The 26,616-nt window shown below is 36.7% G+C and overlaps 1 protein-coding gene across 1 annotated transcript in view; it reads right to left on the bottom strand.

Moving 5' to 3' along the window:
* Positions 1-117: 117 nt before the first annotated feature.
* Positions 118-26,616, bottom strand: part of SLC17A5 (solute carrier family 17 member 5) — a 91,697-nt gene continuing 65,198 nt past the window's right edge. Inside the window, exons 10-11 of the mRNA XM_037844151.1 lie at positions 4,319-4,409; positions 118-1,421 (exon numbers count right to left, since the gene is read on the bottom strand). Coding sequence (XP_037700079.1) covers positions 1,284-1,421; positions 4,319-4,409 — 229 coding nt within the window. The 3' untranslated portion in view covers positions 118-1,283. The remainder of the gene's footprint in view (positions 1,422-4,318; positions 4,410-26,616) is intronic.

Genomic DNA, 26,616 nt, shown 5'->3' with positions numbered 1-26,616 from the left:
TGCAATAAAGATGTAAAGTAGCCACTGTGGACATTAGAAACTATCACATAACTGTCAAATCCAAAAATCAATACAAAAAGTTTTATTATTGTGATGATTTATAAAAGCAATATCACCATAGCAACTTAATTTACAAATTTAGAAGTAAATTTACATAAATTTTCACATCATATTACGTTAAGCAATTTTCTTAAAATGTTATAGTGTTGAGCAAACACAACAAAACACAAAACAAGTTTTAAATCACATTATGCCTTCAAAGCATGCTCAATATGGAAAAATTTAATTTCAGGAACTAGCAGCAAAGATGATTATATCACTGGTCTCAGGTGATGTGGCTGTTAAAAGTCACTTTAACCTCAAGTTGCAACCAGAATTACTTCAAGACAGGCTGATAAAAAAGTGAGGTTTTTTTATTCTGATGTAGCTTAAAAAATATAGGACAGAGAACTTTATACTCTGATCCACAGGAGGCTAGTTTTAATCAAGGATAATATTTGTGATTCATTGGGCATTGCACTTTTCTTTTGCAGGTTACATGCCAATCAAAATTCCTGTGTGCTGGGAAAGGATGGTCTGAGGTGCAGCGGAACCATGGCTGCTGGGTCTCCCAGCTCCTGCAGATTCAGGGCTTTACAGCCCTGGGGAGAGGGGGAGAACACTGTGCAAAGATGTGGTGCTGACCCCGGGCGTGGATGCTGCCTCTGATAAATGCTGGACACTCTGTCTCCCAAGCCAGGGAGGGAATGCCCGGCAGCTGCCTGGGTATGCTTCCCTTAGTCCAGTTGCCAGGCCAAATTATACAGTGGCTGGCAGCTCTGTGGCAATGCTAACATTTGAGACCTAAGTGTCAGGGGGTGGTTTTTATGAGGGAAGAGGACCAAAAAAAACAAAAAAACAAAAACAAAACAAAAAACCTGAGAATTATTATCTAGCTTAATTTAAGCCAATGTATGGGGATCCATTTCACCTCATACCCTTAACCCATAAATATGGCCCTTAAAAATAAATAGAAGTCCTACTTCATGTTTCCTGACGTGCAGCCAAGTATGTGAAACTGAAATATAAGTTCCAGCATCAATATTATTAATAATTAAAAATAGCTAATTTTATTGATCTGGCAACTAGTGACATATTATGATTATCTGCCCTAAAAATTTAATACGAGTACAATTTTTTTTTTTGTATATAGAATGTTTATACATTAAAATATCAAAGGCACTTTTAGGATACATGATTAAATAAAAATACATCAATAGAAACAGGATTATTTATTGGTTCCTTCAGTTTCTGTGTCCATGTTGATCATTGAGAGCCCAATTTTGCACTTCACCTTTGGCAAATAGTGTAAAGAAAACTGCACCAAATACATTAATAGCAGCAGCAATACAGAAAACAGATTGCCATTCTCCAACAGTGTTCTGTAGAGAAAGAAAGAAAAAACATGCAGGTGAAAAACTGTGGTCCACCTTATAAAAAAGGTGGTGTCCAGACTGTTAGAGCAGCATTATTCATAACAGCCTCATGCTGGAAACAGCCCAAATGTCCACCAACAGTAGAATGGAATATGTACAGCAAGGAGGATGCGGAACTACAATGAGAGATACATGTCGTAAACAAAATGTTGGGCAAAAGAAACTAGACACAAAAGAGTACATACTGAATGCTTCCTTTTATATAAAGTTCAAAGTCAGACAAAATAATCCATGGTGTTAAAAGTCAGGAGAGGGGTTATTTGTGGTGGGAGGTGAGAAGGAATGACAAGAAAGGGTACATGGGGCCTCGCGATGTAGGTAATGTTCTGTATCTTGATTGGGTGCTGGTTACACAGATCATTAACTCTGTGAAAATTCATCAAGGTATATATGTTAAGATTTGTGTATTTTAAAAATACACATGTTGTTCTTCAATTAAAAAGGTCACTAAAAAAAAGGTGCAGCAGGTCCTTGGATCTTGTGTTATTAGGAAAGTTTTATGCCAAGTTCTGAGGTGGGAGGTGTCAAGTGGTCCAAGTGATGATGAGTTAACAGGATGGTTTTTGAACTTCAGGTCTGAGGGCTAGGGACTCTTGAAGGGAGGCCTGGCCACTGTGAAAGATCTGGCAGGAATCTCAGATGACACACTAAGCAGGGCATGTGTGGGTTTATCAACAAGAAAGCACAAAACACAACTGTTTAGTGTATAATTCAGTGGTATAAAATATCAGGCAGTTATCTAAATTTCTGGGTCATTTGACTACACTTAACAACCTTTTTTTTTTTGGATTTTTACCACAGTGCTGCATTTGTAGCACTAAAAAAAAATCAAGCAGTAGAAGTGGCAATGAGGAGGACAAAAGAAAGGCACTGGGAAGGCAAGTATGAGGGTCATATGATTAAGAAAAAAGAGAAAACATGGAGAAAGAAATGAGCACCACTGTAGTTAAGTTATATCTGTCTGAAATGAATGTCTTCTGGTGAAAAAAAAAAATCTTAGAATTTAACGTCTACTTAGATATTCTAACTATGTGTCACCATTCAAGAGGAGTCAATCAGTAATTACATCTTGTATCAGAAAGAAATGTTTAAGACACCTTCTTAGAATTCCTAAGACAAAGCTCTGTTCTACAGGATAAAATAATACTTCAGTGTTATCTGGAGGCAATAGGTGACTTAAAATTTCACATAGATTCTAGTTTTTGTCTTTTTAACAGAAATTCCACCAGTGATTAGAGGATGCTGTTTTGTTTTTAAGAAAACTGAATCTCAGACACACTTTCAATCTTAAATATTTCATTAATTATTTGTACTCTAACTCATGCTATAAAGTTTTTTTTGAAGTAGTACAGTAAATTTAATTGTAAGCAATTATAATTGTAAAAGCAAAAACCTTTTCTCTTTAAAAATAATATCTTTTTAGTAATATTAAGCAAATGCTATAATAACATATCCAAAATCCCGGTCAGATTTCACTTTATTTAAACATTCAAGACTTTAATTCAATTATTCATATTTTCCTAGCAGATGTGCTAGGATTATCAATAATAAGTGAAATGAACACAAGATAATGTGTTGACTTAGGCTCCTCTGTTACTATAATGCTCCAAAAAGATAAGGTTAAAAATTTCTGAAGTGTCCATCTTGATACACAGAACTTTGGGGGAAAAAATTCCCAAACATTGCTTTCTATTAAATGAGAGAAAATAATAACAATTCATTTAAGTAGGGAATTAGAAATGGTGGGAGTGGTGAAGAAACAGGAAACTATCTGTAGTAAAGACATATATTTCTGAGACCAGCATATTTGATACACGTAATCTCTAAATTATGAGTTCCTCAAGTGTAAAAGCTATGTTATTTTGTGTTTGACTCCTTGGTTTACAGCACGTAAGCATTCATGAAATGCCTGTTGAATAAATGTTTGACTATTTCAGGGCTAACTTACCAGGCAGCCCATTCCACATAGTAACAGCTTTAAACAGAAGACTTTTCTGTCTTCTCTTAACTTCTCTCCATCTGTCTTCATGGACTGCCAAGCACAAGTCCCCATCTTTTATATCAGCCTTTTAAATTTATGAAGACACCTATGATGTCTTTAAACATTCTCTATTATGTAAACTGTTCCTCATTCATTGTGAGATGATTTCCTGACACTTCACCTTTGTGGATCCTCTTGAATTTTACATTGCCAATTTTTATTTTTGTCCAAACCCAAGACATAAGTGATTTATCTGGTATAATATTATAACTTTTAACTACTTGATTGTGTGGTTTCAGTTACAGGTCTTCATTTAACTTAGTTCTATTGTTCTGTCTAAAATCCAAAGTGTGTTATTTGAAAATATACTTTCCCAACTGCTATGGATTGAGTGTGTCCCCTCAAAAGATATGTTGATCTTCTAATTCCGAGTACCTTGGAATATGACTTTATAATCCAACATGACTGGGGTTCTTACAAGAAGAGGAAATTTGGACACAGGCAGAAAGATAGATGAGAGAACACCATGGGTTGCCAGTAAACAAATAGAAGCTAGAAGAGCATGGAACAGATTCTTCTCTATGGTCTTTAAAGGAGACAAGGCCCTGCTGACATCTTGATTCCAGATTTCTAACCTCCAGTACTGAGAAACAATACATTTCTGTTTGTGGTACTTGGTTATGGCAGTCCTATCAAATTAAGATACTGTCCATGAAGCTGTTTAGCTTTTTGTTGCATAAAGAATTACGTAAGAGTAAATAGTCAGAATTTTATCCTTAATTAAAATATATTAAATTTTGACAAAGATGTGCAGCTCAAAGTGATCTGTTTAGACCTTTTCAGTTACAAGCAAATTACTTACATTAGGAGTCAATGTTTTAGCAATAACGGGTCCAACCATTCCTGGGATAGTGGCGAATGTATTTGTGATGCCCAGGAGGATACCAGCATACCTGCAGAAACATTTTCATAGAGATTTATTACTTTGTTATACATTTAAGCAGCTTCTTCAATAGATAAATATAGTACTCCAAGATTGTGTTCTTTCTTGTGAAATTTTATGTCTAAATGAAATGTCTTACTGAATTAGGATTGAATATTTAGCTGGGAAAAAACTTGCATTTCAGTTGTTGATTAGCATTCTAACATTATATAGGGAAATGTGGCCATTGCAAATGATCCCTTTTATAGTGATACAGAAAAGTGATGAGATATGATTTTCATACATGATGGTGTCTTGATAGGAAATTTAAAGAAAGTAAAACAAAAATGAATTTACTTCCTGATTACAAAATTATTTCATTGTTGAAAATTACAAAACAAAAGCAAAAACAAAAAGAAAACACCACACAAAAAACACTAAGAAGAAAATAAAATTACCCATACTCTATCTACAGAGGGATAAACAAGATTAACATTTCGGTGAGTATCCTAATTTTTTTTCAGAATGTGTATATTTCCAACATATTATTGTAGAACTGGGATCATATTGAACATACAACTTAATAACTTACTTGTTCCACTTATTATATATTAACTGGTAGCTAAATCCTTGCACTTTCCTAGAAGTAGACAAGTTAGGCCTATGCATTAGTGTGTGTATAAATGATAAAAAAGGCATTTTCATTGAGCTTGGAAAATGTTTCTAAAATGCAATGATTTATTTTAAGTGTAAATCTTAGGGGAGTAGAATATCCTTTTCTATGTTTAGATGTAAATCCCTAAAGAAACCCTGCCTGCATCTAGGAAATGCTAATGATTTATTGATTTTGCCAATGAGTAGACTATGGAAGGCTACCATAGCCAAGATCTCTGGTAGGTACATCCTAAAAAGGACGAGATGCTTATGATTTCCTATAAATAAATTATACTGGACTGGTAATCAGGAGACCTAAATTCTTGACCCAGTTCCACCATTAACTATCTGTGTGACCTTGGGCAAGTTAGTGGTATCCCTTACCATTTATGGGTTCACAGATGAACATATGTAACATATATATAGTGGTCCCACTCAAGCTTATTCATACTGCACCAAGTATACTAAAACAATTTTTTGATACATAAATGGAAAAGTATACAAATCATAAGTTATTGCAGCTTGAATGTAACCACGTCACTAGCACCGAGATCAAGAAACAGAACCTAATGGCATAACCGTTTTTAAGGACTTTCAATAATTATGTTAGGTCACGCCTCTCTTACTAAAAAACGTACAATAATGGTTTAAAAGACTGCAATATTTTGCCTGATTTGCAAGGGCCTGGCCCTGGTCCATCTACCCAAGTCTAACTTCCTAGAACTGCACAGTACACATCTTCAGATCTAGTCGTCTCTTGTCCCAGTTGCTCACATCCGCCACACTCATTCCGGCTACTTATCTTTACTCATACCATACTATTTCCTAAAATTCATACTCTTCCTATCCAAACTACTCACTTGGCATACCGCTTCCATGAAGTCTTCTCGATCTAGTCCAGCTTATATTGAGTTGTTTTCTCAGAATTTGTATGGTCTTTAAAGCCACTACTATACATGTGTGTATGTGTGTGTGCTTAAAATTCTATACAATTTAATTACACTGGTGTTAATTACATTCAAAATGTCTTCTAATTCTTCAAGTTTGCCAATTCTGACTCCATAGTCTCACTGCAAACTCACTGTTTATTCTCCTTTATTATTTCCAATGCCCAGCACAACATATATGCTCATTAAATACACACTGACTGAAGAGAGGTGGAATGTGATTCACAGTTGCCATGGACCCATGGGGCTCTGGCCACACTGACTGCTGGCACTTTGTCCCATACAGACAAGCTCTGCACCCTACTGGGGCACTGGTTCTTTAAAGCGTGCCGATTCCTGATCAGCTGTGCCACTGATTACAGGCAGGACTTACTTCATCACCATATATTAAAAATAAGTTTCAATATAAACGTTTAACTCTTAAAAGTTTGGAAGAAACTAATATGGAGACATGTTCCTTTGTCTCCCAAAATTTAAATCAGGAAATTCCTGTACATGTATAAAGCCATTTCATTTTGACATAAACCATATAATAAAAAAAATTAAAACTTTTATGGAAAATTTCAAACACATAATATATTTTTATATTTGAATATTATATTGAAAACTGAATATTTGTATGTTAAAATACTATATTTGCCATCATGTAACTTCAACAATGATCAAGTCACGGCCAACCTTTTTTTAAAACGTCTACTCATACCCATTTTCCCCAATCCAGATTACTTTGAAGCAAATCCCTGACATTTTATTATTTTGGCTTTATATATTTCAGTATACACATATGTCATTATAAGTTAAAGACTCAAATTTCTTTACCTAACAAAATTAATTCCTTAATTTCTCCAATTGTAGCATACCTAATTTTTCTTTTTCTTTTTTTTTTCTTACAGTTTGTTCAAATTAGGATCTGTAATAAGGCCCATACCTGGAAATTGGTTGATATCTATCAAAAGTCTTTTAATCTGTAAGTTTCCTCCATCTTTCTCTCTTTATTAACTTTATAAAAAAATTAAAAAAAAAAAACATTTCCAAACAAAACAAAGGAATAAAAAACACAAATATACTGAAATAACTTCATTGCTTCCAATATGCTCCTATCATACCACAAGAAAATTAACAAACCATAGTCATTCCTGAGCATTCCCATATCATTAATATTACCTTCAATCTTATCTGTTCTTATTAGATTGTCGTTCCCCCTCCACTAGCTGCTGTCTATCTCTTGGTCCCCTATGTTCTACATAAGATACTTGTTTTACATTTTTCACAGAGTTCACATTAGTGGTAACAAACAACATCTCTCCTTTTGTAACTGACTTATTTCACTCAACATTATGTCTTCAAGGTTCATCCATGTTGTCATATGATTCACAACCTTGTTCCTTCTCACTGCTGTGTAGTGTTCCATTGCATGTATGTACCACATTTTGTTTATCCACTCATCTGATGTAGGACATTTAGGATGTTTCCATCTCTTGGCAATTGTGAACAATGCAGCTATGAACACTGGTGTACAAACATCTGCCTTTGTCACTGCTTTCAAATCTTCTGGGTATATACCGAGAAACTGAATTGTTTGATCATAGGGTAATCCAATACCTAGTTTTCTGAGGAACTGTCAAACTGTTTTCCAGAGTGGCTAAACCATTATACAGTCCCACCAGCAATGAATAAGAGTCCCAATTTCTCCACATCCTCTCCAGCATTTGTAGTTTCCTATTTGTTTAATGGCGGCCATTCTTAATGGTGTGAGATGATACCTTATTGCGGTCTTGATTTGCATCTCCCTAATAATTAGCGCAGATGATCATTTTTTTTTCATGTGTTTTTTAGCCATTTGTACTTCTTCTGCAGAGAAATTTCTTTTCATATCTTTTGTCCATCTTACAATTGGGCTATTTGTACTAATGTCAATGAGTTGTAAGATTTCTTTATATATGCAAGATATCAGTCTCTTATCAGATAGATGGTTTCCAAATATTTTCTCCCATTAAGTTGGCTGTCTTTACCTTTTTGACAAATTCCTTTGAGGTGCAGAAACTTTTAATTCTGAGGAGTTCCCATTTATCTGCTTTTTCTTTCGTTGCTTGTGCTTTAAGTATAAGGTCTAAGAAGCAACCTCCTAATACTAGATCTTGAAGATGTTTACCTACATTATCTTCTAGGAGTTTTAGTACAGTCTTATATTAAGATCTTTGATCCATGCTGAATTTATTTTTTGTATAGGGTGTGAGGTTTTTTTAATTGAAATTTTTTTATCGAGATAATTGTAAAGTCACACGTAGTTGTAAGAAATAATACAGGCAAATGAGTTATTAAAAAAAAAAGAGGAATGATGTAGAGTGATCCCTTGTATACTTTGCCCAGTTTCCCTCAGTGGAAACATTTTATAAAATTATAGTATATCACAACTAGGACACTGACATTGATACAATCCATGAATCTTATTCAGATTTCCTCAGTTTTACTTGTTTTCATGTGTACATGTGTTAAGTTCTATACAGTTTTACCACCTGGGTAGGTTTGTCTAACTCACCCACCACAGTCAAAATACTGAATAGCTCCCATACCACAAGGATCCTGTGTTTGCCCTTTTATAACTTCACTCTCCTCCTTCTAACCCCTGGGAACCTATCCTCCATTCCAAAAATTTTGTCATTTTAAAACCTTATGTAAATGGAATCATGTAGTATGCAATCTTTTGGGTTACATACTTGGGTCACTGAGCATCATTACAAGTTGCTGCCTGCATCAATGGTTTCTTCCTCTTTTTTTTTTAACTTTCTATCTTGAAATAATTTCAAATGTACAGGACAGTTATAAAAATAATACAAAACCAATACAGAGAACTTCAATATTATCAGCTACCCAGATACCCAGATTTATCAACTCTGATTTATTCCTTTTTATGACTCTCTCTCTTTAATAGAAGAAACTTAAACAGATGTCTGTCCTGTAGATTCCTACATTTTGGATTTTTTGGATTTTGTAGATTGCATCCCTGGGTTATCACTTAATATAACCTATGTCCTGTATTTCTTATATACTGGTAGTAGATCTTGATTCTAGATCCTAGAGAGTTGGTCAGATTTAGGTTTGCTATTCTTTCAAAGGAAACTTAAAGGTGGTGGTGGAGTTGTTATAAAAAATTTTAGTTAACCAAGTAAATGGCACTTTTTAATTTATTTTTCTTAACAATCATTTAGACATATATAAAAAGTCCAATTAAAGCTTTTATTTTTCATGAGATAATTGGTATTTTTGTAAAATAAAATTCCATTCAAAATTAAAGAAGTTTGATGTTTTGCTAGCCTATATATTATGGGAATTTCTATTAGGATTTAGGGCTCTCAATACCTAGGTTATGGACTACTGATCTGAAATCCCCTCTCCCCACTTTAGATACGGAAAAGTGCTTGAGTAAAAAATTCTGCTAAACTTAATATAGTTATCTGTAAACATCACAAATTTCTATGTTCAAAACCTGTGTATACAGGATACAGTCACAAAACCATGAGGCACAGATCTTTTTGGCTTATCCCCTTTGGGAGTGTATCTTAAATTAACCCAGCTTGGCAGGACCTGTTTGTTTTTTTTTTTACAACCATTAACACCTTGGCAGTAGGAGGAACTGACTGCAACGCTGCCAGGCCTTTTTCAGTGAGAGATATTAAGTGCAGATGAATGCTGTGAAATTCTAAATGTCAACACCAAGAAGCTCATTCAAGTAGTTGTATTACACTTGGCCAGGAAGGGCCATGAAAGATTGATGACTGTTTGGAAGAAAACCATGTTGTACAGACTCGTCTGGATTCAGTGCTATTGGTGTACTAGAATTCTGTGGGATTAATATTTGAAAACCTATCCAATCCCTGGAATTTGGGCAACAATGTTACCTGTGGGAAATCTCTGGGTCAGGCTTTGGAAGAAAAGGCTTAGAAAAATACCATGTATTAATTATGTGTTATGTGTTAATAGGCATACTGACTATTTATTGAACAACCTTATGCCAGGCACAGTTAATATATATTATCCCATTTTAATAATAAAAGTAACCCCAAGAGGTAGGATTTTTACTTTCATTTCATAGATGAAGAAAGAAAAGCTATATAAAATGTTACCCAATTTTACTCCAAATCAGTACTTAATATTATAATGTTATACTCTATAATGTCACATGTTAAAAACAAAGTGATTGCTAAACTTAACCTGTAGGAAAGACAATTTTCTCATGCTTACTTTTTCATCACAACCACTGGTGCTGCATGCTTAATGGTCTGCAGTCCACAAATGTTCTTATTCTAATTAGTACAGTATTCCCCACTGAATAAACATTCAGTTGTTACCAAAGACAAAACACAATGAAAGGACCACACGGTCAGAACATAGGAAACTGCCCAGTTAACCAGGACATAAGAGCTAGAAGCAACTAGTGTGCTGAACCAAGAAATTCTAGTAGAAAAATAAAAGCTGAAAGCTTGGTTCAATGGCTGAATCAAAACATAAAAGTGAGAGAAATAATCTTGGCTTTGATGAGATTACCTTACATTTGTACAGGTGTAAAACTGATTTAAAATTTTTTTCACATATATATCTTTGTCACAACCATAAATCTGGTACCTGAGTCAGTTTAGAGCAACTACAGCAAAGTTTGCAATGAGTTACTTTCCCCAAGTTCTCAAAATAACTACTAGTGCCGCTACAATAAATTTGCCCAATTCTTTATGATCTTCTGAATAAGTAATTGAGACGCAACTTCATGTAGCAGAAAGATCTCTGGACTAGGAAGCTGGAAGACGTGGATTCAAATCTTAGGTCTGCCATTTACTAGCTGTATGACTTTGGAAGTCATATAACTTCTCTGTGCCTGAGTTTCTTCATCTTTAAAATAAGTCCTTTGGATTCACATCTTCACATCTTGGAGTGGATGTTACTGATGGCCTCTTGGGCACCTATGCCTCCCCCCCCCCCCAAATTATATAGCAATAATGAGTTTTGAGGGGCATGACCTCTACACCTCCAACTTTAGGGGTGGGTGTTGACTGCCCTAAAGTCAGATAGATTTCCCCTAGCCATATGGATTGGTTCAGGTATGGACATATGACTCAGTTCGGTTCAATCAAAATGAAGCCCAGGAATTATTTCCCTGGTTGGGAGAGAAAAAGATCCTTTTCTTTCCTGCTTCATGTAAATAAAGAAGCGTGTTGTCCTGGTCATTGTGTGATTTTTACAAGTGGCCTTGGGATAAAACTAGTACCATGAAAGGCAGAGTAGAGAGTAGAAAGAAACCAAGTCTGGTGATATCAGTGGGCAGCTGGATATCAGCTCTTGCCTGAAGCCTACTGCTTCTGGACTTTGAAGTAAATCAATAGTTTGATTTAGGTTTGAATTAGGATTTTTATTACTTCAACTAAAAGCATCTGACAACACAGTCTAGACCTCTTTCCTACTAAACTCTCAAATCCCACCCATACTCCTTTGATCATCAACTCTAAGTTGTCAAATGTCAAGCTTAGACCAATCTAATAGCACATTTTCAATCCTACTCTTGGGTTGCTAAACACTTCTGAAAAAAATAACTTTGCAAAATAGTGTCAGTACACAGTGATTGTGAAAACCTTGTGGATTGCACTCCCTTTATCCAGTGTATGGATGAATGAGCAGAAAAATGGGGACAGAGACTGAATGAAGAATAGGGTGGAATGGAGTGTGTGTGATTTGGGTGTTCTTTTTTACATTCATTCATTCATTCATTTTTATTGAGATATATTCACATACCATGCAGTCATACAAAGTGTACATTCAATTGTTCACTGTACCATTACATAGCTGTGTGTTCATCACCAAAATTAATTTTTGAACATTTTCATTACTACACACACAAAAATAAGAATAAAAATTACAGTGAAAAAGAACAATTAAAGTAAAAAAGAACACTGAGTGCTTTTTTTTTTTTTGCCCCCATTTTTCTACTCATTCATCCATACACTGAACAAAGGGGAGTGTGGTCTATATGGCTTTCCCAGTCACACTGTCACCCCTCATAAGCTACATTTTTAAACAATTGTCTTCAAGATTCATGGGTTCTGGGTTGTAGTTTGATAGTTTCAGGTATTTACTGCTAGCTATTCCAATTCATTAGAACCTAAAAAGGGTTGTCTATATTGTGCATAAGAGTGTCCACCCGAGTGACCTCTCGGCTCCTTTTGGAATCTCTCAGCCACTGAAACTTATTTCATTTCCTTTCACATTCCCCTTTTGGTCAACAAGATGTTCTCCATCCCACGATGCCTGGTTTAGATTCCTCCCTGGGAATCATATTCCACGTTGCCAGGGAGATTCACTCCCCTGGGTGTCTGATCCCACATAGGGGGGAGGGCAGTAATTTCACCTGCCAAGTTGGCTTAGCTAGAGAGAGAGGGCCACATCTGAGCAACAAAGGCATTCGGGAAGAGGTTCTTAGGCACAATTATAGGCAGGCCTAGCCTCTCCTTTGCAGCAACAGTCTTGCCAAGGGCAAGTCCTGTGGTAAAAGGCTCAACCCATCAAATCACCAGTCCCCTAATCTGTGAACACATCAGCAACCACAGAGGTGGGGAAGCCCAACAACCCTGAATTCTCCACCAGCTCCTCAAGGGAGCTCTGCATATTTTTTTCATTGTTTTTTTTTTTTTTAATTAACTTTTTTTTTAAATTAACTATATCAAAAAAATTAAAAAAAAAATACAGTAAAAAAATATTTCAAACAAACCATAATATAACAAGGGAGTAAGAAAAAGACAACTAACCTAAAATAACTACTTTACTTCCAACATGTTCCTACTCTACCCCAAGAAAATAAACTAACATAGCAACATTTCTGTGAACTTGTTACTACTATACCCATCAGAAATTAACAAACCATAGTCATTCCTGGGCATTCCCAGAATGTTAAATTTACCCAGGATAGCTTATCTGTTCTTATTGGGTTATCATTCCCCCTCCATTAATTGCTCTCTATCGCTAATTCCCCTACATTCTACATTATAAACCATTTATTTTACTTTTTTCAATGTTCACATTAGTGGTAGCATGTAATATTTTTTTATTATAATTTTTTTTATTAAATTCAGTTTTATTGAAATACATTCACACACCACATAATCATCCATGGTATACAATCCACTGTCCACAGTATGATAACATAGTTATGCGTTCATCACCACAATCTATCTCTGAACATTTTCCTTACATCAGAAAGAACCAGAACAAGAATAAAAAACAAAAGTGAAAAAAGAACACCCAAATCATCCCCCCATCCCACCCCATTTGTCCTTTAGTTTTTATCCCCATTTTTCTACTCATCCATACACTAGATAAAGGGGGTGTGATCCACAAGGTCTTCACAATCACACTGTCACCCCTTGTAATCTACATTATTATATAATTGTCTTCAGGAGTCCAGACTGCTGGGTTGGAGTTTGGCAGTTTCAGGTATTTACTTCTAGCTATTCCAATACATTAAAACCTAAGAGGTGTTATGTATATAGTGCATAAGGATGCCCACCAGAGTGACCTCTGGACTCCATTTGAAATCTCTCAGCCACTGAAACTATTTCGTCTCATTTTGCATCCCCCTTTTAGTCAAGAAGATACTCTCAGTCCCACGATGCCGGGTCCACATTCATCCCCGGGAGTCATATTCTGCATTGCCAGGGAGATTTACACCCCTGGGAGTTGGGTCCCACATAGGGGGGAGGGCAGCGAGTTCACCTGTCGAGATGGCTCAGTTAGAGAGAGAGAGGGTCACATCTGAGCAACAAAGAGGTACTCAGGGGGAGACTCTTAGGCACCATTACAGGTAGCATGTAATATTTCTCTTTTTGTGCCTGGCTTATTTCACTCAGCATTATGTCTTCAAGGTTCATCCATAAGTTTCACGACATGTTCCTGCTTACTGCCGTGTAGTATTCCATTGTGTGTATATACCACATTTTATTTTTATTTATTTTTATTTTTTATTTTTTTTACTTTTATTTTTTATTCTTATTCTGATTCTTTCTGGTGTAAGGAAAATGTTCAAGGATGAATTGGGGTAATGAATGCATGACTATATGATGGTACTGGTGAACAGCTGATTGTACAGTATGGATGACTGTATGGTATGTGAATATATCTCAATAAAACTGAATTAAAAAACAAAACAAAACAACAACAAAAAATAGTGTCAGTACAAAATTAATCTCCAATTTCAGCTGATTCCCATCAATGCCCCAAATCTCTTCTATGAGTTTTAGAGACTATTTTTCCTCAGCAGCTATTTCAAACTATTATCATTTTCAAGTCTTTTTCACCCCCATGTCAGAGAAATCAAAGACTTAAAGTCAAGAGCTTTCAATTAGCTAGCAAATGCTATGTAACAAGTCTCCCCCAAACTGAGCTTAAAACAACAAGCATTCATTATCTCATAGTTTCTGTGGGTCAGGAATCCCAGAGCAGCTTCGCTGGGTGGTTCTGAATGAGGGTCTCACAGTGAGGTTTCAGTCAAGATGTTGGCCAAGGCTCTAGTCATTTGAAGGCTGGTCTGGGACTGGAGGATCCACTTCTAAGTTCCCCCAAGTGGCTTGGTGGCCGGAAGCCTCCAGTTCCTGCAATATGGCTCTCGCAGGGCTGCTTGAATGTCCTCATTACACAGCAGCTGGTTAGTTAGCTTCCTCCAGAGTCAGTCATCCAAGAGAGCCAGAGAGCCAGAAGAAACTGTGATGCCTTTTAAGACCTAGTCAGATATTCATCACTTCCTCATATTCTATTTATTAGAAATGAGTCACTAAATCCAGCCCACACTCAAGGGGAGGGGAAATAGGCACCACCTTCTTTTGGAGGGAGGAGTGTTGAAGAATCTGTGGACACATTCTGAAACCACCACAACTCTCAACTTTCCATCCCATTTGAAAATATCTTCAGCTGAACCAATCTTACAATCTTCCTTCTGTTCACAATTAAAAGCTAATTCTTCATCAAAATTAAAACTTTTGTGCATCAAAGAACTTTATCAAGAAAGTAAAAAGACAACCTACAAAGGGAGAAAATATTTGGAAACCATATATCTGATAAGGATTTAATATCCAGAATATATAAAGAATTCCTACAAGTCAACAACAAAAAGACAAACAACTCAATTTAAAAAATGGGACAAAGCCTTGAATAGACAGTTCTCCAAAGAAGATATACAAATGGCTAAAAAATACATGAAAATATCAACTTCATTAGCGATTAAGGAAATGAAAACCACAACCACAATGAGATACCATCTCACACCCACTAGAATGGCTACTGTTAAAAAAATGAAAAATAACGAGTATTGGAGAAGGTGTAGAGAAATGTGGACACTCGTACACTGCTGGTGGGAATGTAAAATGATGCAGATTTTGTGGAAAACAGTGTGGTGATTCCTCAGAAAGTTAAGTATAAAATTATCACATGAATCACCAATCCCATTTCTAGGTATATACTTAAAGAATGAAAGCAAGAACTGGAACAGATATTTGCATACTGATGCTCACAGTGGTATTATTCACAATTGTCAAAAGGTGGAAGCAACTCAAGGGTCCTTCAACAGATGAGTGGATAAACAAAATGTGGTATATACATACAATGGAATAGTATTCCGCTGTTAAGAGGAGCGAATTTCTGATGCATGCTACTAACATGGATGAACCTTGAAGACATAAGGTTGAGAGAAATAAGTCAGATACAAAAGGGCAAATACTCTATAATCTCACTTATGTGAAATAAGCAAAATAAGTATATCCGTTAGTCAGAAACTAGAATATAGGTTACCAGGGGCCGAACTGGGAAGGGAATTAATGTTTAACTAGTATGGAGTTTTTGTCTGGGGTGACGGAAAAGTTTTGGCAATGGATGACAGGGGCGGAGGCACAACTTTGTGTATTTAACATCACTGAATTATAAATTTAAAAAAGAGATAAAAAGGGAAATTTTAACTTGTATATAAGTTAACGTGTACATACACACAAAATCCACAGAATTGTAGAACACAAAAAGTAAACCTTAATGTAAACAGTGGGCTAAAGTTAATAGCATAATGATAATAATAATAATTATTATAATTATAATAATATTAATGATGATGTTTTATCAGTTGTAATAAAGGTACCACACTAACTCAAAATCTTAATAATAGGGAAAACTGTGTGTGTGTGGGAGGATGGTATATGGGAACTCTGTACTTTTGGCATGATATTTCTGTAAACCTACACATGTTCTAATTTTTAAAAAAGGCATACATTGGGTAATCCATAAAAAGTATGAAAAAACTTAAAAAAAAAAAAAAAAAAAAGCTAATCCTTTCACCGGGCTCTAGATTTCTTTCCTTCCTGCCTTCTAGCAGCCAGTTATTTTCATTTCTTTCTTGTAACTTTAAACTCCTACCCCGTATTGGTCTTCTTATCTCAGCATATTAACACGCTCAAGTCTCTTCTATCTTAAAAAAAAAAAAAAAGAATTCCTCTGTCAACATGTGTTCAACTTTAGCTTTTTTCCTTGCCTTCAGAGTTAATAGTTTTGAAACAGCTATTTATTGATAGTGGTTCTCAAACTTTAATGTTCCTGAGAACCACTTGGAGGAACAATAAAATGTCCTATAATGAACAATTCTGCTTTATTTTTGATAAGTACTCCTGATATTTTAATAAGGATGGTCCAAAGATCTCACTCTGAAATCACTGGTTTACGCTATCTTCATTTCCTCATTTTTCCATTCATTCTTTAAGTCACTGCAGCCTACTTTCCTTTACCTTTGCTCCATGGAAGCAATTTTCACCATGATGTTTAATGAACTTCTCCTAGGTGTTCATTCCAAGTGACATTTTCATTCTTACCTGACTCACCTTCTCTGTAGCACTGGACACTGTTGATCCCAATCTTTACTTACTTTACTTACTTCCTTCATCCTCCCCTCCTGTCACTTCTTCTCAATTATGTTTGCATCAGACTCTTCTTTCTCTTGAAGGGTGCCCATGGTTCTGATCACAGCTCCAATTCCAAGGCTTCATCTATCACTCATTTGTTGATGACTCGTGAATCTTTATATCCAGTCCAGATCTCACTCTTGAATTGATGGCTGTATAATCATCAACTCCCAGCAGACATTGCCACTTAAATCTCTCTCAAACTCAACATACCCAATATTGACCTCATTCCTGTTTCTCCTCCTGTGTTTCCTCAGAAACTTGCACTGCCATCCCATCACCTGAACCAGGGGCTGCTCTGAGCTTCTCCTGTTTTCCTTCGTCTTCGTATCTAGTCAGTCACCAACTCCTATTTTAAATCCATAGCACCTTTTCTTTCCTACCTACTTTTGTAAACACAATTTTGTTGAGATAAATTCACACACTGTATAATCCATCCAAAGTATACAATAATGACTCACAGTATCATCATATAGTTGTGCATTCATCACCACAATCAATTTTAGAACACTTTCATTACTCCAAAATAAAGAAAAATAAAAAATAAAAGAACACCCCAAACATTCCATACCTATTTACTTTTTTAAAAAAACTATTTTGAACTAATTTTAGACTTACAGAAAAGTGGCAAAAAAGAATACAAAGAGTACCCTTATATTCCTCACCCTGCTTCGCCTAATGATAATATCTTATATAACTACAGTATTATTGCCAAGACCAGGAAACTAACATTAAAAATATTATTAATTAAACTACAGATCTTGTAGTGTATAGATACACACACACACACACATATATAAATACACACATTTTTTTCCTGAACCATCTGAAAATAAATTGCAGTCATAGTGACATGTATCCACTAAATACTCCTAAGAACAAGGACATTCTCCTATGTTACCATAATACTATCATCATATTAAAAAAAATTAACACACAAATCACACTTGGTTGGCATGCCTCTTTAGTCTCCTTTAATCTAGACCAGTCTCCCTGCCCTTCTTTGTATTTCATGGCATTTATAATTTTGAAGAGTCCAGGCTAGTTGTCTGGTATACTGTCCTGCAGTTTGGATTTATTGGTTTGTTTTCCCATGCTTAAATTGAAGTTAAAAATTGGGGGCAAAAAAATAATACAGGTGATGTGTACGTCTCATTTCATCACAACAGGAGGCACATAATGGTCAGCTTGTCCTACTACCGTGGATGCTAGGTTTGATTACTTGGTAGAAGTGGTTTCTACCAGATCTCTAATTACTGTTCCCTTTTGTAATTAGTAATAATCTATTGGGTGATATTTTCAAATATATGAATAGTGTGTTCTCCAATGACCTTTCACCCAATGATTTTTTTTTATCTTCATTTTATTGAGATATATTCATATACCACGCAGTCATACAAAACAAATCGTACTTTCGATTGTTCACAGTACCATTACATAGTTGTACATTCATCACCCAAATCAATCCCTGACACCTTCATTAGCACACACACAAGAATAACAAGATTAATAATTAGACTGAAAAAGAGCAATTGAAGTAAAAAAGAACACTGGGTACCTTTGTCTGTTTGTTTCCTTCCCCTATTTTTCTACTCATCCATCCATAAACTAGACAAAGTGGAGTGTGGTCCTTATGGCTTTCCCAATCCCCTTGTCACCCCTCATAAGCTACATTTTTATACAACTGTCTTCGAGATTCATGGGTTCTGGGTTGTAGTTTGATAGTTTCAGGTATCCACCACCAGCTACCCCAATTCATTAGAACCTAAAAAGGGTTGTCTAAAGTGTGCGTAAGAGTGCCCACCAGAGTGACCTCTCGGCTCCTTTTGGATTCTCTCTGCCACTGAAGCTTATTTCCAATGATTTTTTTTATTAGAGAAATTGTGGTTTTATAGAAAAATCATTCATAAAATACAGAGTTCCCACATACTACCCTATTATTAAACACATTACCTTGGTGTGGTACATTTGTTACAATGATGATAGCACATTTTAATAATTGTACTATTAATTATAGTCCATGGTTTAACTTAGGATTCACTGTTTGTGTAGTGCAGTTCCATGGATGTTTTGTCACCCACTGGTTTTATTTTTTTTAATTATTTTTTACTGTGATTGTTCACATACCATACAATTATCCAAAGATCCAAAGTGTACAATCAATTGTCCCCCATACCATCATACAGCTGTACATCCATCACTACAATTAATTTCAATTTTTAGAAGATTTTCATTACTCCAGAAAAGAAATAAAGACAAAGACAAAGAGTCTGCAAAGGAGAGGCTAGGCCTCCCTATAATTGTGCCTAAGGGCCCCCTCCCGAATGCCTCTTTGTTGCTCAGATGTGGCCCTCTCTCTCTAGCTAAGCCAACTTGAAAGGTGAAATCACTGCCCTCCCCCCTATGTGGGATCAGACACCCAGGGAGTGAATCTCCCTGGCAACGTGGAATATGACTCCCAGGGAGGAATGTAGACCCGGCATCGTGGGACGGAGAACATCTTCTTGACCAAAAGGGGGATGTGAAAGGAAATGAAATAAGCTTCAGTGGCAGAGAGATTCCAAAAGGAGCCGAGAGGTCACTCTGGTGGGCACTCTTACGCACACTTTAGACAACCCTTTTTAGGTTCTAAAGAATTGGGGTAGCCTGTGGTGGATACCTGAAACTATCAAACTACAACCCAGAACCTATGAATCTCGAAGACAACTGTATAAAAATGTAGCTTATGAGGGGTGACAATGGGATTGGGAAAGCCATAAGGACCACACTCCACTTTGTCTAGTTTATGGATGGATGAGTAGAAAAATAGGGAAAGGAAACAAACAGACAAAGGTACCCAGTGTTCTTTTTTACTTCAATTGCTCTTTTTCACTTTAATTATTATTCTTGTTATTTTTGTGTGTGTGCTAATGAAGGTATCAGGGATTGATTTAGGTGATGAATGTACAACTATGTAATGGTACTGTGAACAATCGAATGTATGATTTGTTTTGTATGACTGCGTGGTATGTGAATATATCTCAATAAAATGAAGATTAAAAAAAAAAAAAAAAAAAAAAAGAAAAGGAAACTCGAATCCTCCCATATCCCTAACAACCCCCACCTTCATTGTTAACTTGTAGTATTGGTATAGTACATTTGTTACTGTTTATGAAAGAACGCTGAAATACTACTGACTGTAGTATATAGTTTGCAATAGGTATATATTTTTTCCCTATATGCCCCTCTATTATTAGCTTCTAGTTGTAGTGTCATACATTTGTTCTGGTTCATGAAAGAGATTTCTAAAATTTATACAGTTAATCTTGGACACTGCCCATCACAAGGTTTACTGTTTTATACATTCCCATCTTTTAGCCTCCAACTTTCCTTCTGGTGATATACATGACTCTGAGCTTCCCCTTTTCACCTCATTCACATACCATTCTGCACTGTTAGTTATTCTCACAACGTGCTACCGTCACCTCTGTTCATTTCCAAACATTTAAGTTCATCCTATTGAACATTCTACTCATACTAAGCAACCACTCCCCATTCTTTAGCTTACTTCTATATCTTGGTAACTTATATTTCATGTCTGTGAGTCTACATATTATAATTAGTTCCTACCAGTGAGACCCTGCAATATTTGTCGTTATGTATCTGGTTTATTTCACTCAGTATATTACCCTCAAGGTTTCGTCATCAACCCTTTTTTTTTTTTAAGATGGTTTTGTTCACATGCCATACATTCCATCCTAAGTAAACAATCAATGATTCCCTGTATAGTCACATATTTAGGTGTTCACCACCCTCAGCACTATCTATATAAGGACATCTACATTTCTTCCACAAAGCAGGAGGAAGAGTCAAAGAAGGTAGAGAGGCAAAAGAGAAAGAAAAAAGAAAGAAAGAAAAAAGACAGCTAGGAAGCAGCAAAAGGAAAGAGAACCTTAAATCAAAATAGAATAAAGAGTCAGACAACATCACCAATGTCAAGTGTCTCACACCCCTCCCCATCCCCCCCTCTTATCTGCATTTACCTTGGTATATTGCCTTTGTTACATTAAAGGAAGCATAATACAATGATTTTGTTAATTATAGTCTCTAGTTTACATTAATTGTATTTTTCCCCCAATACCTCCCTATTTTTAACACCTTGCAAGGTTGACATTTGTTTGTTCTCCCTCGCGAAAAAACATATTTGTACATTTTATCACAATTGTTGAACACTCTAGGTTCCACGCAGTCATACAGTCCCAGTCTTTATCTTTCCTCTTTTCTTCTAGTGTCCCACATGCTCTTAACCTTCCTCTTTCAACCATATTCATAGTTATCTTTGTTCAGTGTACTTATATTGCTGTGCTACCATCACCCAAAATTGTGTTCCAAACCTCTCATTCCTGTCTTTTCCTATCAGTCTGTGGTGCTCCTTTTAGTATTTCCTGAAGGCCAGGTATCTTATTCACAAACTCTCGCATTGTCTGTTTTTCAGAGAATATTTTGAACTTGCCCTCATAGTTGAAGGATGGTTTTGCTGGATATAGGATTCTTGGTTGGCAGTTTTTCTCTTTCAGTATCTTAAATGTATCACACCACTTCCTTCTTGCCTTCATGGTTTCTGCTGAGAAGTCTGCACATGGTCTTATTAAGCTTCCTTTGTATGTGACGGATTGCTTTTCTCTTGCTGCTTTCAGGATTCTGTTTGTCTTTGATGTTTGATAATCTGATTATTAAGTGTCTTGGCATAGGCCTACTCAGTTGTATTCTGTTTGGAGTACGCTGCACTTCTTGGATCTGTAATTTAATGTCTTTCATAAGAGATGGGAAATTTTCACTGATTATTTCCTCTATTATTGCTTCTGCCCCTTTTTCCTTCTCTTCTCCTTCTGGGACACTAATGATAATTATATTCTTGTATTTCATTTTGTCCTTAAGTTCCCAGAGACGTTGCTCATATTTTTCCACTCTTTTCTCTATCTGTTCTTTGTGTGTAGGCTTTTAGGTGCCTTGTTCTCCAGTTCCTGAGTATTTTCTTCTGCCTCTTGAGATCTGCTGTTGTATGCTTCCATTGTGTCTTTCATCTCTTGTGTGGTGCCTTTCATTTCCATAGATTCTGCTGGGGTTTTTTTTCGAACTTTCGATTTCTACCTAATGTATGCCCAGTGTATTCTTTATAGCCTTCATCTCTTTTGCCATATCTTCTCTAAACTTTTTAAATTGACTTAGTATTAGTTGTTTCAATTCCTGTATCTCAGTTGAAGTGTAAGTCTGTTCCTTTAACAGGGCCATAACTTCGTTTTTCTTAGTGTAGATTGTAGTTTTCTGTTGTTTAGGCATCTTACCTCCTTGGCCACCCCAATCAGGTTTTCCCAGAAGAGAACAGGCTCAGGTCGCAGAAGGAGGAAATATTCCACCCACTGGTTTTAACATTCATTGGTGTTCCTCATCTGAATCAACTACTTGGATTGGTGGTAACTTAAATGGTGATTTTTCTAATTATGTCATTTTTTTCTACACTTATTAGAAGGAGTATGTCTTTATAGGTAAGCTTCCCCTGTAGAAGTCTCTCCCTCATCTCTTTTTTGTTGTTATTATCACTAGAAACTTATGGATTTTTTTTAATGCTTTTTTAAAATTGTGGACTTTAACATTGTCCTAGTTTGCTAATGCTGCAGAATGCAAAACACCAGAGATGGATTGGCTTTTATAAAAAGGGGGTTTATTTGGCTATACAGTTACAGTCTTAAGGCCATAAAGTGTCCAAGGTAACACATCAATAATCGGGTACCTTCACTGGAGGATGGCAAATAGCGTCCGGAAAACCTCTGTTAGCTGGGAAGGCACATGGCTGGCGTCTGCTCCAAAGTTCTGGTTTCAAAATGGCTTCTCCCAGGACATTCCTCTCTGGATACATCCTCCACATAAAACCTCTGTTAGCTGGGAAGGCACGTGGCTGGCGTCTGCTCCAAAGTTCTGGTTTCAAAATGGCTTTCTCCCAGGACGTTCCTCTCTAGCAAGCTTGCTTCTCTTCAAAACGTCACTCACAGCTGCACTCCCTTCAGTCTCTTCGAGTCAGCATGTTTTATATGGCTCCACTGATCAAGGCCCACCCTGAATGCGTGGGGTCACACCTCCATGGGAGTATCCCACCAAAGTCACCACCCACAGCTGGGTGGGGCACATTCCAAGCAAATCTAACCAGCACCAAAACGTCTGTCCCACAAGACCACAAAGATAATGGCATTTGGGGACACAATACATTCAGACTGGCACAAACATATATACATAACAGTGAAAATTTTCAAAGTAGGATTTAACAAGTAGTTAGCAAATTTCAAAGGATGTCATGAGTCAAAGTTCCAGAATGGATTTTTTTTGAAGTCAGGAAGAATTTTATCTACACTGGTACATAACAGAAATTTACAATTGTATTTTGATCTTTAAGTCATTATAACATGTTTTCAGCTTAATTCAATGAAAACTTAAAGATACTCGAAATAATTAAAATATGCTACTGATGTTAAGAATACAAAATACATTTTGAGGTGGATATGGGAAACCCAATTCTTTTTTATTTTTAATTGAAGGAATATATACACATAGTTAAAAATTAAATTGTATTAAAAGGCTAATAAAACAAATAGCAGTCTCCTGCCCAACTCCTACATCCTCCATATTCCCATATTTCCAGTCTGGTTCCCTACAGTTATCGGCTGTTTTTCTCCCCCTGAAACTTTTGAGAATAAGTTGCCAACCTTTTGTCCCAACAACCTTGAATACTTGAGTGTGTATTTCCTACAAACAAGGACATTCTCCAACATAATCACAATAACATCACCAAAAGCAGGAAATTAACAGATGCTTTACTACCATTTTATACTCAGACCCATTCAAATTTCACCAATTGTCCTCTGAATGTTAAAATCCAGCACTGTCATTATTCTCTTTGATGCTCTAATTGTCTCAAATTTGGCCAACATGAACTACTTCAAGTTGGGCTTGTGTAATTTGTTGCCACCATGCCCTATGTCCTTTATACATGTCTCCATTAGGCTTTGAATTCATTTGTATTTTCTCAAAAAAATAGAATAGCCTTGTGCCAGTCTGAATGTATCATGTCCCCCAAAATGCGATGTTCTTTGATGCAATCTTGTGGGGGCAGATGTATTTAGTGTTGATTAGATTGGAATACTGTGATTGACTGTTTCCATGGAAATGTGACAATCACCTGTGAGTGAAATGTTTGATTGGATAATTTCCATGCAGGCGTTACCCTGCCCATTCAGGGTGGGTGTTAATTGGATCACTGGAGTGTTTTAAAAAGTCACACAGGCCCAGAGGCTTGCTACAGCCAAGAGGAACACTTTGAAGAATGCACAGGAGCTGAGAGAGTAGCTGCAGCTTACAGAGACATTTTGAAGATGGCCGTTGGAAGTTGAGGCAGACATTTTGGAGAAAGCCATTTTGAAACACAACCTGGGAGCAAGCAGATGTCAGCCACATGCCCTCCCAGCTAACTGAGGTTTTCTGGACGCCATTGGCCTTCCTTCACTGAAGTTACCCGATAGCCGATGCATTACCTTGGACACTTTATGGCCTTAAGACTGTAACTGTGTAACCAAATAAACCGCCTTTATAAAAGCCAATCCATTTCTGGTGTTTTGCGTTCCAGCAGCATTAGCAAACTGGAACAAGTCTTTTCTCCAAGAAGCTCTGGTTTCTTTTAGAAAGACTTAATAGCTCTTAATTTTATACCTCTCCCCCTGTTCTAATTTGCTAATGCTGCCGGAATGCAAAACACCAGAGATGGATTGGCTTTCACAAAAGGGGGTTTATTTGGTTACACAGTTACAGTCTTAAGGCCATGAAGTGTCCAAGGTAACACATCAGCAATCAGGTACCTTCACTGGAAGATGGCCAATGGTGTCCGGAAAACCTCTGTTAGCTGGGAAGACATATGGCTGGTGTCTGCTCCAAAGTTCTGGTTTCAAAATGGCTTTCTCCCAGGATGTTCCTCTCTAGGCCGCAGTTCCTCAAAAATGTCACTCTTAGTTGCTCTTGGGTTGTTTGAACTCTCTTAGGTTCTCCGGAGCAAGAGTCTGCTTTCAACGGCTGTCTTCAAATTGTGTCTCATCTGCAGCTCCTATGCTTTCTTCAAAGTGTCCCTCTTGGCTGTAGCTCCTCTTCAAAATGTCATTCTCAGCTGCACTGAGTTCCTTCTGTTTGTCAGCTCATTTACATGGCTCCACTGATCAAGGCCCACCCTGAATGGGTGGGGCCATGCCTCCATGGAAATATCTTATCAGAGTTATCACCTATAGTTGGGTGAGGCGCATTGCCATGCAAACAACCTAATCCAAATGTTCTAACTTAATCCCCACTAACATGTCTGGCCCACAAGATTGCATCAAAGAATATGGCTTTTTCTGGGGAACATAATACATTCAAACCAGCACACCCTCCATAGCATACAGTTCATAACTTCTAAATACTTAGTGCTCTCTCCTTCGTGAAATACCCTCTCCTCTTGGCTTCCTTATACAACAATGCTTTATGCCATCTCCTATAACAAAGTGCTTCGATTACTTCCACAACCTCCTCCTAAGTGGTCTCTCTGGCCCTAGTCCTGCCCACCACAAATGCATCTTATATGCTGCTGCCGGGACATTTCTAAGTTTAAAATTTGATGTGATACCTTCCCATTGACTACACAATAACATCTAAATTCATTATCCCTCCATGCTGTGGCACTGCCTATCTCTCCAAGACTCATCTCTTTTTGTACCAGACTTTGTACCCATTACTCTACTCACATGGAACTACATGCTTGGGCATCTTGAGCCTTGATACCTTTATCCATGTCCTCTGCCTGAAATGCCTCTTTCTACTTCTTCCATTATTTGGCTAACCACTGTTTGTCCTATGGGCAGTATGCTTATGGGCTTCTGTAGTATGCTGTTTTTAACTTCTATTTTAATACATATTGTTCTCTCCTTGAAACACTCTTTTCTCTTGCTTTCATTGATAACACATCTGAATATTCCTTCTACCTCTTCTAGTTGCTCCTTATTAGTCTCCCTTGCTGGTTATCTCCCCTCTTGCTCACCTCTAAATATTGAGGTTTCTCAAGATCCAGTCCTGAGATCTCTCATCTTGTCATTTTACCTTCTCTTCCCAGGCAATCCTTGGCTTTAAAAATAGTGAAATGCGGAGTACTCCTTCCTAATTTTCATTTCCTGTCAGACATCTTTTCTGAGTTGGTCCAGATCCAAATATCCAACTGCCTACAAACTAATCTTTTCTAGGTGTTTTCACATACCTCTCAAACATGGCATGTGTGAAATCTTGATCTTCTCCCAAGACTCCTCCTTCTTCTCCAGAATCCCAATTACAGTAAGGGGAACATCCATTCACCCAATTATTATCATCCTTGATATCTTCCTCACTCTTCAACTCTAATCCATTGCCAAGTTCCATCTATAGTATTTCTAAAACATTTCAAACCTACTGACTTCTTTATATCTCCTATTATACCTCATCCCTCTCATATGGGTTTCTGCAAAGCCTCCTAATTGCTTTCCTCTATTTGTACTCACAAAAATGATCTTAAAATATAGAGACTGTCATTTTCTACTCAGGGCACAATACAAAATGCTTACTATAGGCTCCTGCTTACTCCCTA

Source organism: Choloepus didactylus, chromosome 7 (genome assembly GCF_015220235.1).
Source record: "Choloepus didactylus isolate mChoDid1 chromosome 7, mChoDid1.pri, whole genome shotgun sequence".
NCBI lineage: Eukaryota > Metazoa > Chordata > Mammalia > Pilosa > Megalonychidae > Choloepus > Choloepus didactylus.
The sequence above is the reverse complement of the archived record's forward strand: the minus strand, read 5'-3'. Positions and strand labels throughout refer to the sequence as shown.